This window comes from Desmodus rotundus, chromosome 5 (assembly GCF_022682495.2).
Source record: "Desmodus rotundus isolate HL8 chromosome 5, HLdesRot8A.1, whole genome shotgun sequence".
Classification (NCBI taxonomy): domain Eukaryota; kingdom Metazoa; phylum Chordata; class Mammalia; order Chiroptera; family Phyllostomidae; genus Desmodus; species Desmodus rotundus.
The window spans coordinates 118,467,382-118,479,870 of NC_071391.1; the positions used below are offsets into that span (position 1 = coordinate 118,467,382).

Consider the following 12,489-nt stretch of genomic DNA (forward strand, 5'->3'; position numbering starts at 1 on the left):
AACTATTTGTTTCTAACTTGTCCTGAATGTTTTGAACCCTATGTTTATGATGCTGATCAACTGTACTTTCAGCAAATATATTAGTGTTGAGACAAAAACAATCAAAATCTCAGTCCGTTTCTTTACTTCAGTGACTTTTTTCATCTGATTGCTTTTCCTTTTTTATATAACGTGGTCTTTAGTTGTCTTTTTTTTTGCTGCTTTAATAATAGCTTTATTCAGATGTATTTGATATACTATAGAATTCATCCTTTTTTGAGTATACAATTCAGCAGTTTTTAGTATACTCACAAAGTTGTGTAACCATCACCACTACTGAATTTTAGAACATTTTCAGTGCTCCAGGAAGAAATGGTATTAGCAGACATTGTCTTCTCCTCTCTCCCAGCCTCAGACAATAACTAACCTGTGGATTTGCCTATTTTATATATTATATATTTCATGAAAATAAAATCATGCAATATGTGGTCTATTGTGACAGGCTTCTTTTACTTAGTATGTTTCCAAGATTCATTTATGTCATAGCACATCCTAGTACTTCATTCCTTTTTTTTTGCCATATAATATTCCATGGTATAGGTATACCACATTAAAAAAAATCCATTATCAGTTGATGGACATTTTTTCCTCCTACTTTTTAGGTATTATGAATAATGCTGCTATAAACATTCAGGCACAAATGTTCTTGTGAACACATTATTTCTCATGTTTATGCCTAGGAGCAGAATTTCTGAATCACATAGAAACTCTATGATTAATAATTTAAGGGACTTTTAACCTGTTTCCAAAGTGGTTGCATCATTTCACATCATACCAGCAATGTACGAGGGTTTCAATTGCTCCACTTCCTCATGGATACTTATCATCATCTGACTTTTTGATTCTAACCACCCTAGTGGGCATTAAGGGGTTTTTATTTGCATTTCTCTGATGACTAGTGATATTGAGCAGCTTTTCATATGCATGGGCCATTTGTATGTCCTTGGAGAGATGCTTATCTAAATCCTTTGCCTGTGTCTAATTGGGCTGTATTTTTATTGAGTTATGAGTTCTTTATGTGTTTCAGATACTTGACTGTTATTGGATATGATTGAAAAATATTTTCTCCCATTCTGTGGATTGTCTTTTCATTTTCTTGATTGTGTTCTTTTATATACAAAAGATTTAAATTATGATGGAATCCAATTTATCTATTTTTTATATTGTTACTTGTGCTTTTGGTGTTCTCTTGAAGAACCATTTCCTAACCTAAGGTCACAAGACCTACTCCTATGTTCTCTCTAAGAATTTTATAGTTTTAGTTCATACTTAGGTTTATGATCTATTTTGATGTGGTATGAGATCAGGGTTCAACTTCATTCGTTTGCAGGTGGATATCCAGTTGTTCCAGCACCATTTGTTGAAAAGACTACTTTTCCCCCCAGTGTTTGTCTTGGCACTCTTGGCAAAGATCAGTTAGCCATAGGTGTATGGCCTTATTTCTGGACTTTCAGTTCTATTCCACTGATTTATTCTTTAGGTCAACTGTAGCCATTCTTGTGCCAGTGCCATACCGCCTTAAGTACCATTGCTTTGTAGTCAGTTTTGAAATCAGGAACTGTGAGTCCTCCTACTTTGTTCTACTCTGTTTTGTCTGTTCCCGACACCCTGCAATTCCACAAGAATTTTAGAATCAGCTCATTAGTTTCTACAAAGAAGTCAGCTGATATTCAGATAGGGATTGCTTTGAGTCTGTGGATCAGTCTGAGGAGTACTGCCATCTTAATAACGTTAAGTCTTCCAGTCCATAGACGTGGAGTGTGCTTTGGGTGTGTTGGGAAGGCTCTGCATTGGGGCTGCAGGTAGGCTTGAGAGAGAGGAGGTGTAAGCTTGCTTTTAAAGGAACAGAAGTTTGCCCAGGCAAAAGAGCAGAAAAAGCCATTCCCAGCAAAGAGAACTTTGAAGGCAGAGAGGAGTGAGAGGGGCCTGGTAGAGCCGAAGACAAACAAACAGCTTGAGAGCAAAGGCTGCAAATGGATGGTAACCTGCAGACAGATTTTGCCTGGGCCAGAGTGGTTTAAAAATTTGAGTCACATTTACAAGTAGAGATATTTTATTAGAAGTAGAGATGTTTTATGAAAAAGCCAAGATTGCCTGCTTCTCTTAATGAAAACAAAAAAGCTGGCCACCTGGCTGGATATCCACCGCCGTCTGGAACTAAGTGACCATCCCTCTCAGAGGAGGTCTGTGCACTCCAGTTCGTCACAGTGTTCGCCTCCCAGCCCAGATTCAGACGGATGGGCGTTCACGCTTTCATCAAGCAGTTGCAATAATTCAGACCACCAGTTTCTCAGCATTTTAATTTTTATCTTTTGGTTAAGCATTTTTGGAAATGAAAGAGCTGGGGATGGGTGGGGGAGTTTGGCAGTTATACTAGAGGAGTAGTGGTGTAAATGAAGTGTGCTGAGGGCTGGAGCTAGGGGCGAAGACCCTGGGAGCTTAGTGCTGGGGCGTAGGTATTCAAAGACACAGCATTAGGGCTGGGCGGGGGGAGGGGTGGTGCCGAATCAGAAGGCAGAGAATGAGAGAACCATAGGGAGCTCATCCACAGGGACCAAGCTCCAGGCACTGGGCAGAGGAGGGTGCAGAGTGGATGTGGGAGGGCAAGTCTCTAGCATACCTGGCATTTGGGTATAGAGAAAGCCAGGAAAGGCCCTCTCCTGGGTGATTTAGGCTGTGCTCTCTGTATAGGGCCCCTCCTAAGGCATCTCCAAAGCCAGAAGGTGGGAGGAAAGGAGTCTGGGTGGGGCCTGAGAAGCCCTTTCATAGCTGTGAAGTCCTGGGAGGCCACAGCACCCATAGCAGAACAAGGGGAGGAAAGAGGCCCAAGTTAGGGTGCACAAAGACTATTCCAGAGTGGCACTGTAGGAGGGGGAGGCCTGAAGCGTGGGGATAACTCATGGTTTCATGGGGAGGAGATGGTGGTTAGAATGCTGGAGATGGATTGGCTCTCAGAGGTTTTCTGGCTTATGTTCCACCAGGAGACCCTGGTGCCCCCTGTGGTCACTCAGCCTCTGCTTGATTGTTTTGGTGTTAGGGTGCACACTGGCCCAGGAGACTGCAAGTACCAGCAGGTGGCTCTGATGAAAAGACCCTCTATGGAGCTGAAGTCAAGCTTTTTGCATCCTGGCCCTGCTCCTAAGGCTAGACTGAAGTGAAGGCCTTCCTTTGTCTGAGGACAATTTTCCTCACCTCTGGGTCCTTGACCACTTCTAAAGGTGGTGTTCTGGGTCGATGACTCTGGATGCGGCCCCATATGCCACCGGCTCTCTGAAAATACAGCTCGCAAAAGTCACTGGAGGATGGGGATGGGGCCTCCCGTGGCCATACACTGATGGCATTTAGGGTTACACTAGATTTTTTTAATTCCAAGCATCAGGCTGTACAAGTGGGAATTTATAAGCTTTATCTCAACAACTCCCTGAGCTAAATAGGAGGGAGCTAAATAGGCAGAGGTGGCTCAGAGAGAACCAGTAATGACCCAGGTAACACCATCAGAGAGAAGCCAGGCTGCAGCCAATGCCAGGTCTTCACCTCCAAGCCTCCTCCTGCCACTGGGGCCCAGAGCCCTGTGCTCTGGCTGGGGGGCTTCTTTGCAAAGGCAGGTTAGAGAGTCACACTGCAGGGGAGCATGTGGCTGCTTCCCCTGTTCTGGTGGGACCGGATTTAACTGATGCTGGCTCCTACAGCACAGTGCTTCTGGGATGTCCCATTGTCAGACCTGAGGAATCCTACTCTGGGATGTGCAGGGCAGACCAGCCCCAGGTTAGTGGAGCTATTCCCTTGCCCAGCTCTCAACTCCACCTTCCTGACTTCCTGAGAGGGGCTCCCCCACAGGACTTGAATTTGCCATGGAGGACTTCAAGGCAGCAGGGGCTCTTCTCATCCCAGGTTAGCTGTGCAGCTGCACATCAGGGCCTGAAGCTTCCACTGGAACAAATGGCCCTGAAAGAGGCCTTTCCTCATCTCCGATTTCCCTTTCAATAAAAATGTTGCTATGTTTTTACTCCCAATGCAAAAGTGGCTTTCTGATAAGCCACCATCCATTCGTGTATGACCTTGGACATCAGCCATATGGTACTCCTCATGGTCCCTGTCCCCAAATGTGTTTTCTCACTTCTCTGCCTTAGACGATCCCACTTGAAAGGAGGCCCAAGCCTCCAAGTGTCCCCGGGGGCTAACGTGTGCTGGATATTAAGGATACCTAAGCACGGGCCAGGGCGGACGCCCTGGGTGGGTATGTGCTGCTCTCAGCCCCAGGCATCAAACCGCTCTGTGCCATCTGCAACCTGGGGCCTGGTGTAATCCAGAGGGCAGTAGGAACTGGATTAAAATCACTGGCAGAGGTTTAAAAAATGCCCAAGGTTACAAAAATAGTCACGGGGATGTAAAATACAACGCAGGGAATACAGTCAATAATATTGTAATAATCATGTATGGTGCCAGATGGGTCCGAGAATTACTACGGCGATCATTTTGTAAGGTATATAAATATGTAATCACCATGTTGTGTACCTGAAACAAATAACCCATGTCAACTACCATTGAAACTTTAAAAATATGCTCAGGGTCCTTTCCCACAGATTCTAGAATTCAGTTGACCTGGGGTGAGAGACACCAGCCTAGTGGAGTAGGCATTTCCAGACCCAGTTTGTATGATCAATGTGCATGTCCCTCCCTAGTTCTAGAGGTTAAAGGTCATGCCATAAACCTCAGCACCTGCCTGATTCAGCAAGTCCTGCAGAGAGCAAGTACAGGGGTGGGCAAAAGTAGGCTTACAGTGGTATGTACGCAAAACAGAGCTTTTTCTTGTATTACTATTTTTTTTATTGTTCAAGTACAGTTGTCTCCACTTTCACCCCACCATGCCCCCCCCATCCCACCCATTCCCACCTTCCACCCTCGAACCTACCCCCTTTGGCTTTGTCCATGTGTCCTTCATACATGTTCCTTGATGGCCCTTCCCCTTTTATCCCTGATTATCCTTCTCCCCACTCCTCTCTGGTTATTGTCAGTTTGCTCTTTATTTCAATGTCTCTGGTTGTAGTTTATGGATTATTGTATTATTTTGCATATGAACACTGTAAACCTACTTTTGCCCACCCCTGTGGGAGAGGAAGTTTCAGGAGACAGGGAGAATGCTGGTGCTAGAATCCAGGCAGCCGCAAAGCAGGGAGCTCTGAGCCAGGGAGGAGGCAAGGCTAGGTCACACCCGAACTCCCCCAGACTGGGCCAGGTAGGAGTCAGGGCATACAAACACCAGGCAAAACATGGATGCTTTGGGGCCAACACCATCCAAAAAGACTAGGCCCCAACAGTTTGGAACTTGGATTTGAGCTGGCAACTGCAGGTTACCTAAATAAATGAGGGGAGGTCTGGCCTGACTCCAAGTTCATAGGTACTTTTTCCTGGAATGGGGTCCTCAACACTCCAGACGGTCCAGTGTACCTCCCTGACCAGGACCAGGGACAGCCACTGGACACTGGTCTGGCAGGCACACAGTCTTGGCAGGAACAGGGCTTGCAAATCGGGGAGGAAGAGAAGAAAATTCCATGGGTTGAGAACAAGGCCTGAAGATGTCCTTGAAGACTAAATAGGGTCATGAGGAGGAATATCAGGTATGGGTAGTAGGTCTCGCCCTCTCTCTCCTAAGAGGTGAGGGAGGTTCTGTTGAGGGACAGACACCAGGCCAGGGAACTTGGAACAAAAAGGTGCCTGGGCGTCCATCTTCCTGCAAGCTAGGCGGATACCAAAGCCCTCTGGGGCCTGGACAACAGTCCCTACACACTTCTTCCTGGCTACAAAGTGCCACGCCTTCCTTGGGACCAAGGCCTCATGCCATTCAGCAACTGTTTCACTCTCCACTGCTTCTGCATGAGCTTCTCATAGCTTGCACATGTGAGGTTCCCACATAGGATAGACGTACAGAGGCTTAACCACGGAAATTCAAGTGCAGTGGGGCTGACAAGAACTAGGCTGACCATTTTAGAACAATTCCTTACTGTTAGAAACCAGTCAGTGCTGAGCTGCAGGGGGGTGAGTGGGGGTGTGGCAAGAGATGGACAGGCTTTTTTTTTTTCAACTAAGTTGAGCAGAGAAGATCTAAATAAATGCAGGTCTTTAATCAGAACAAACTTTCTGATAGCTATTAACTTTGAACATTAATGGGTAAATTGTGTTAGGTTTCACTTCTGCAAAGCCTCTTCCTGAAAACTATAGCCCCACAATAAATTTGCTCTCACTGAGTCCTAAAGCACAGTAGTTCTCAAACTTGAGCACATGTCAGAATAACCTGAAAGGGGGAGGGGGCATGAGGCACCTCTAGAGTCTAATAGGTTTGGGGTGGGGCCTGAGAATTTGCATCCCTAAGAAGTCCTGATACTACTGATACTGCTGGTCTGGGGACAACAATTTGAGAACTACAGCTATTAACGCATAATCTCCACCTTACAGTTAACCCTTTGTATCTTGTGTAGAACTGATCCAGAATTATTTTCTGCATGTCAGTCTGTCTTCCCAGCCAGATCTCAATTCCCTGGGGCAGGGATTGTGTGGTTTATATTTTCCTTTACATCTGTTGGCATATGTTGGACACATAATAGATGAAATATTATATATTGAGAAGAACTTGAAAGAATTTGGTTTCTTCAAGCAGACAGGGATCAACTCTGTTTCATTTTAGGATCCCCACATTTTGAAAAAGAGCATCTAATTTTTTTTTCATTATTCACATTTGCAGAGGAAAATCTTAATATCCCAATCTCACAAAAGAAAAGTTTCAGTCTTGATTTAGGAAAAAAAGAGTTCATTCCTTCATTTTTCCAAACAATGTACAGTACAACTGAACAACAATGCACATGACTGGAAAATGCAACTGCATTTTATATTTCTCACTACTTTTTAAATAATTCAGATATTAAGGAAAAGAACTGCTAATCACATTAATGCATTACAGAAATCAAAATTAACTTACCACACAAAATAAATTAAAACATTATTAAATATTAACCTTTTCAGTGCAACATATACAGAAGTCAGAGTAACAAGTTCTTTAAAAAAAAAGCATCAGGTTTGTTATAATAAAGATAATGAAAAGTTGAACACTTCAGTCAGTTATTACATTAGAAAGAGGGGTTGCTTTTCAGTACTGCGTGTGTGCGCTTACCACTGGATCTTTCAGAAAGCCTGGTGGAGTCAGTGGCTACAGAGAACAGGTCTTATTCAGAACGTTAGGAGTGAGCATAGGTGTCCGTCTGTTTCTGTGATGTCCCCCATGGTCCTGGGCTTTTGAATCATCTCCTGACCCCCCATTACTGAGCAGGTTGGAAGAAATCAAAGCCCAGATCCTACTGAGGGGTCAGTGTGCCCTGAGCAGTGTCGGAGCCTGGCTGACCCATTCCTGCCAAAGTGCCGGGAAAGGCAACCGTGGCCCATGTGCACCTAGACCTAGTTGGACGACTTAGTTGAAGATTCCAGACCCTTTTTTCTACCTGCAGAGAATAGTCCCCCAAGAAGCTCTAGAACCACACCTTCCCCTCCTTCTCCAAAGGGGGTGGGGGAGTGTTAATCCCACCTTCTCCTCCTTTCTCAGGAAAATGGACTCAGGGGACATTCTGCCCACCTCTTCTGTTGGAACACAATGGCAAGCTCCTATCTTGCTTTTTTCCTCTTGTAGCCAGACGTATTTTCCAGATCCAGATAGGCTGGTGTATATCCTCCATCTAGAAGACACTGTTTCCTGCCAATGTGCTTGAAGAAGTCATGGCCTGTAGAACAGGCTCTGTAAAAGATGTGGAAGCACCTTCTCCATTTTTTTAGGAGTTTTTTCATTTCTCCTGAGACAGACATTGAAAACAGCTGTGTTCCCTACTCCCGGGTATGTGGCTACCTATCAGGTCGGGTCTTGGGAATGAGTCCCTAATCATCATGAACACTTGGCTTTCTAAAGAGCGAGGAAACACAAGGAATCTGCAGACAGGGATTAGAAGTTGCATTTTTAACCTGAGATGGGGGCATTTTACAACCAACCAAAGAAGTACCAGTGCATGAGACGGCACAGGAATCAAAGCTTGTTGGCCATCGATTTCTAGAAGAGAAATCAGTAGAGAAGCAAGGCTGTGTCATATCCTGGTGTTTGGACAAAGGTCCAACAGGCCTGCCTTGACCCCTGACTTTGCTTCCAGCTCTTTTCAGACCTAGGTTACAGAGGACTAGCCTGAAAGGCATGTCTGGGGCCGCACACATTTGAAACTGCTCATTGTGTGGTTGTGCAGGCACAAGGAAGGGTGTGCTGGCGGCTATGACTTGTTGGACCTGAGGACCAGAGCTTCACAGACGCTAAATCTGAAGTCCCCACAGGGAACCAAGAAGGTTCCTTCTGCTTCTATCCATGTCTCTTCACACCTCTGCAAAGGCTCTTGGAAGCCTGCAGACTGGACACTGATTTTTCCATTCATTAGGTGAAGAAAGCCCCGCAAACATTTTCACATCAGTCCATATTCTTTAACGGCACTCAGACCTCAAAGAGTCTCCAAAAGACTGAGAAAGATTGTCCTAAAGTAAAAATGTGACCTCAAGTTAACCAATGACACTACTCCACTTCCATTAGTCTCTCTAAACAGGAATCTCAGACTGTCAGAGTCTGATGGGAAAAGTGACCCTGGAGTCTGCAAGCTAGTGACAACTGGATTGGTCTCCGCGCAAGCAGCTATGTGTACCAGCCTCAGCCCATATATCTGTTGCTGTAGGACTGTTCCAAGGAATGTAAACTTAGGCCTATTTTCCTTTGTAATTAAAGCCTGGGAGCTCGTCAATTACATGGTTGGGGGGCCAGCTGGTGAACAGATCCCATTTCTGCTCTCAGAGTGTTGGGTGCACCACGGTTCAATGGAAGTGCCGAGATTAAGACACGGGTCATAAAATTGTCTCAGCAATAAGGGAGAGAAAATTCATTGAAATAGACAGACTGGGGGAGAAGAAGTAGGGAGGACAAGGTTAGCTGGTAGAAATTTCAAGCTGACTTGACATATTTTAATGGTCACTTCCATGATGTGAGGAGCTCAATGCATTGAAGGGTTAATAGGTAGAAATCTTCCATTTTCCCCAAATATTTGTAAAGAAGACTTCCTTTGCATGAGTTTATATATTATTTCATTGTTATTCCATTCCCAAATTTTAATGACAGTTCCTAGGGATGTGCACCCTGCTGTTTAGTGGGAGGGGAGCAGTGCTTTCCACAGGCCGGGCAGTGGGCCGGGGCGTGCCCCATGCCCAGGAGGACAATTCCTTCCTTCTCTGAGGGAAAAGTGAGGCCCTCATGGCGGAGGTGGCTTGTTAGAGCTTTGAAAAACAAACAAACAAACAAAGTCACTGCAATATTTCTCATGCTTGAAAATAAATTAAAAAGTTAAATTTCGCCTTTTTAAAATGAAGTAACAAATCAACCAAGTGGCAAAATGGAAAATAAATGACCAGTCCCCCTTTCATGGATGCGGCCCCAAATGCCCGTGGCTTGCAGCTGATGCTCTAGTTCGTAGCACACTCTTGGAAGCCTCTTGAGGAAGTTAATATGTTTAATCATGGAACAATGTAGTGAGTACTGTGTTTAACCTGTGTAGACACACACACGTTCTTCCTCTCTTCCCCAACAGAGGTGACAAATCTGTGCTGCTGGAATGGCTAACTTTTCCACCAGAACATACCTGGGGGCATTTACCTGCTCTGTATCTTAAATGGCACAACATCTGAACCCCACTTTTTGCTCCCATCAGCGACTCAACTTCTGCTTCCATCTCTGTCCCTTGTGGGTGGCTTTTCCAAAGAGGACACACAATTTTAATCAGTACTGTATAACTTTGCAGCCAGTAACACATCCATCATTAATGTAGAAGTCTAGAAGAGTTTTATACTTTTTACATTGGTTTAAGAGATTAAAAATAAAACCATCATCCAGCTAATAAATAAGAAATCATCTCCGAGGGTGGTGATGATTTGGGAAGGTCCTCAGCATCATCCATATGTCTGTGGAAAACGTTGGGCTGGTTGAGGGTCTTTGGACGGAGGACAGGCACAGCTCTTCTTAAAGTTGGCATCCTCATCTAACAATGAGCAGTTACCCTTTCTACACCTTCTTTCCCGATAAGTGGATGAGAAAAAGATGTAACAACTATAGGAATCTCCAGTGTTGGGCAAGCTGCATGCTGCTGTGGGCCTATTAAAAAGAAACACATCCTGGCATCCGTGAACGGTAGAAGACAAGTACACCTGGATTCAGACGCCGGCTGATGCACACACCTTATGTGGGTAAATGGGAAGTCCACCCCTTGCAGTTCATTTTTGACCAGTCTTTAAATTGCGATCCACTGATTTCTTTTCTAGGTCACACCGAATAACCCCAAGCAGACAGAGTTCTTGATGGAGTTTTGAAGGAAGTCCCACAAAAGACAGAAGGCTGCACAGGTGATGCAGGCAGAGTAGGAAGATCTGCCGCACACCCCAGGCACACCCGGGCTGTCCCGAAGAAGTTCTTTCTTTATCGGGGCTGCCTCAGTCCATCCGGCTGAACTCCTCCTCTGGGCTCTTCAGACCACTGTGAGGAAGGAAGAACAGGTTAAGCTCTGTGGGCCAGACCCCAGCCATGCTGGCAAAACAGGCTTGAGATAGAACCCTGGAGATGTATCAGCCAAGGTCACCAAGTTCTCTTGGGCAGTCAGACCCAAGCTCAAGTTTTGCTGGTTCAACTGCAGGGGCAGAAGCTTCTGAAACTTTGTTTCTTTTCAGTGCCAAAGAAAAGGCTGACCAAAAGTGAAATGAGTTGTGGAAGGAGAGAATGGGGGATGCACTCTGTTGTGTGGGCCTCTGTTCAACCAGAGGTGATTTGACCCAGCCTGTGGCCAGTTCCTCCACAAAGAGTGGTTTAGTGGGCAGCTCAAGAGCTGGTCTAGGGTTCTGGTGGTAGAATGGCTTCCCCTATGGCCATACAAGAACGGATCCATTTGTTTCTCAGTGGGTAGGGCCCTGAGGGCATCCTCTGTGGCTGTCACGGTGAGGCAGCATGGGCCCCATTCCAGGCAGCTCCTGAGTCAGCCTGGACAACTTCCTACTTAGTCCCTCCCGTGATCCCTCTAGAGGTGGGGGAGTATTCATCATCTCAGGGACAGGGGCTTCAGGCTCAGTGCCATCTCTGGAAGGCCAGACCCACCCCCATGCTCAAGGGTGAAGTCCTCTCAAACATGGGTAGAGAGAAGTAACATAAAGAAGAAACTTACTGTACCCTGAAATGACTGTGCTGAAGTGCAGACAACTGGTACAAAATCTACTATAAATTTTCTTAAAGATGTAAGTAGTTTTTCTGTTGGTGCTAAAAAACCAATGGATGACCCCAGAGGCAGTGGAAGAGGGACGTTAGTGAGGCCTTCAGGGGCCTTGGTTCTCATCCCAGCTCCCCCACAGACTCATGATGGGACCCAAGCAGGCCTGTGACAGACTCAGTTTACCTGCATTACCCACAAATCCTCCTCTTCCTTAAGGCTTTTTTTTTTTTTTTTTAAGATTAATGGATTAGCATCCTGCCAAGTCAAAAACACTGCTCATGTGCCATTAGTGTGGTTCTTGACATGAAGACCAAATAAATGGTGCTCCCCAGGCTTCAGTTCCCTCCAGGCCAGATACCATGAGGTTTAACAAACACATGAGTGTTCCAACTTCCCGTTTGCTTTTCTTCCTGCATTCTGCATGGAACCTTGAGCTTCTGGAATGTTAACTGTTTACTAGTGAAGGCCACCTTGGGGTGGATCAGCCCGGGGTAATTGCCTCCTGACACATTACTTCCTGAAAAGGAAGTTTTATGATGAGCTCTGTTGGTCTAAGTACATTCCAAAAAAACTGCTGATGTGAAATTTCCCAGAGCTTGCCTGGATAAAGGAGCAATTTGGTTCTGTGAGCCCCAAGCTACTGATGCTCAGATGTGGGCTCCTGAGATGTATATTTGGCCTTGCGTCTAGATGTCCAATCTGCTTCATGGATGTTGCAAAAACATTCGCAAAACAATGGAAAACTTAACGATGGTTACAGCATCTAAAAGTTTAAAGAGTCCTTAGAGACCTTCGATAGGCCAAACCCCTCACTTCACAGATGGGAAAAGGGAGGTGATTTTTCAAGGGAAAGAGAACGAACACCTGTTGCATATCTACGGTTGGTGATCCACTATACTAGATACTTTATTCACAACACTTTTTTTTGATACTTATTCAATTTACACAACACTTTTTTATTAAGAAAATTGAGGCTCTGAGAGGTTGCGTAGCTTGTTAAAAGTCATAGTCACCTATAAGGATAAAAGAGATCCCTTTTGACTAAAACACAGCTTAGAATAAACTAAACCTAACTTGGTAGATAAATACCGCCTTCCTTTTCTCCCTTCTCCTGCTTCAACCTCCAAGAACTTCTGCC

At 45.1% G+C, this 12,489-nt stretch overlaps 1 protein-coding gene across 1 annotated transcript in view; it reads right to left on the reverse strand.

Moving 5' to 3' along the window:
- Positions 1–9,809: 9,809 nt before the first annotated feature.
- TGFA (transforming growth factor alpha) overlaps positions 9,810–12,489 on the reverse strand; it is a 102,301-nt gene continuing 99,621 nt past the window's right edge. The window contains exon 6 of the mRNA XM_024558497.4: positions 9,810–10,627. Coding sequence (XP_024414265.1) covers positions 10,620–10,627 — 8 coding nt within the window. The 3' untranslated portion in view covers positions 9,810–10,619. The remainder of the gene's footprint in view (positions 10,628–12,489) is intronic.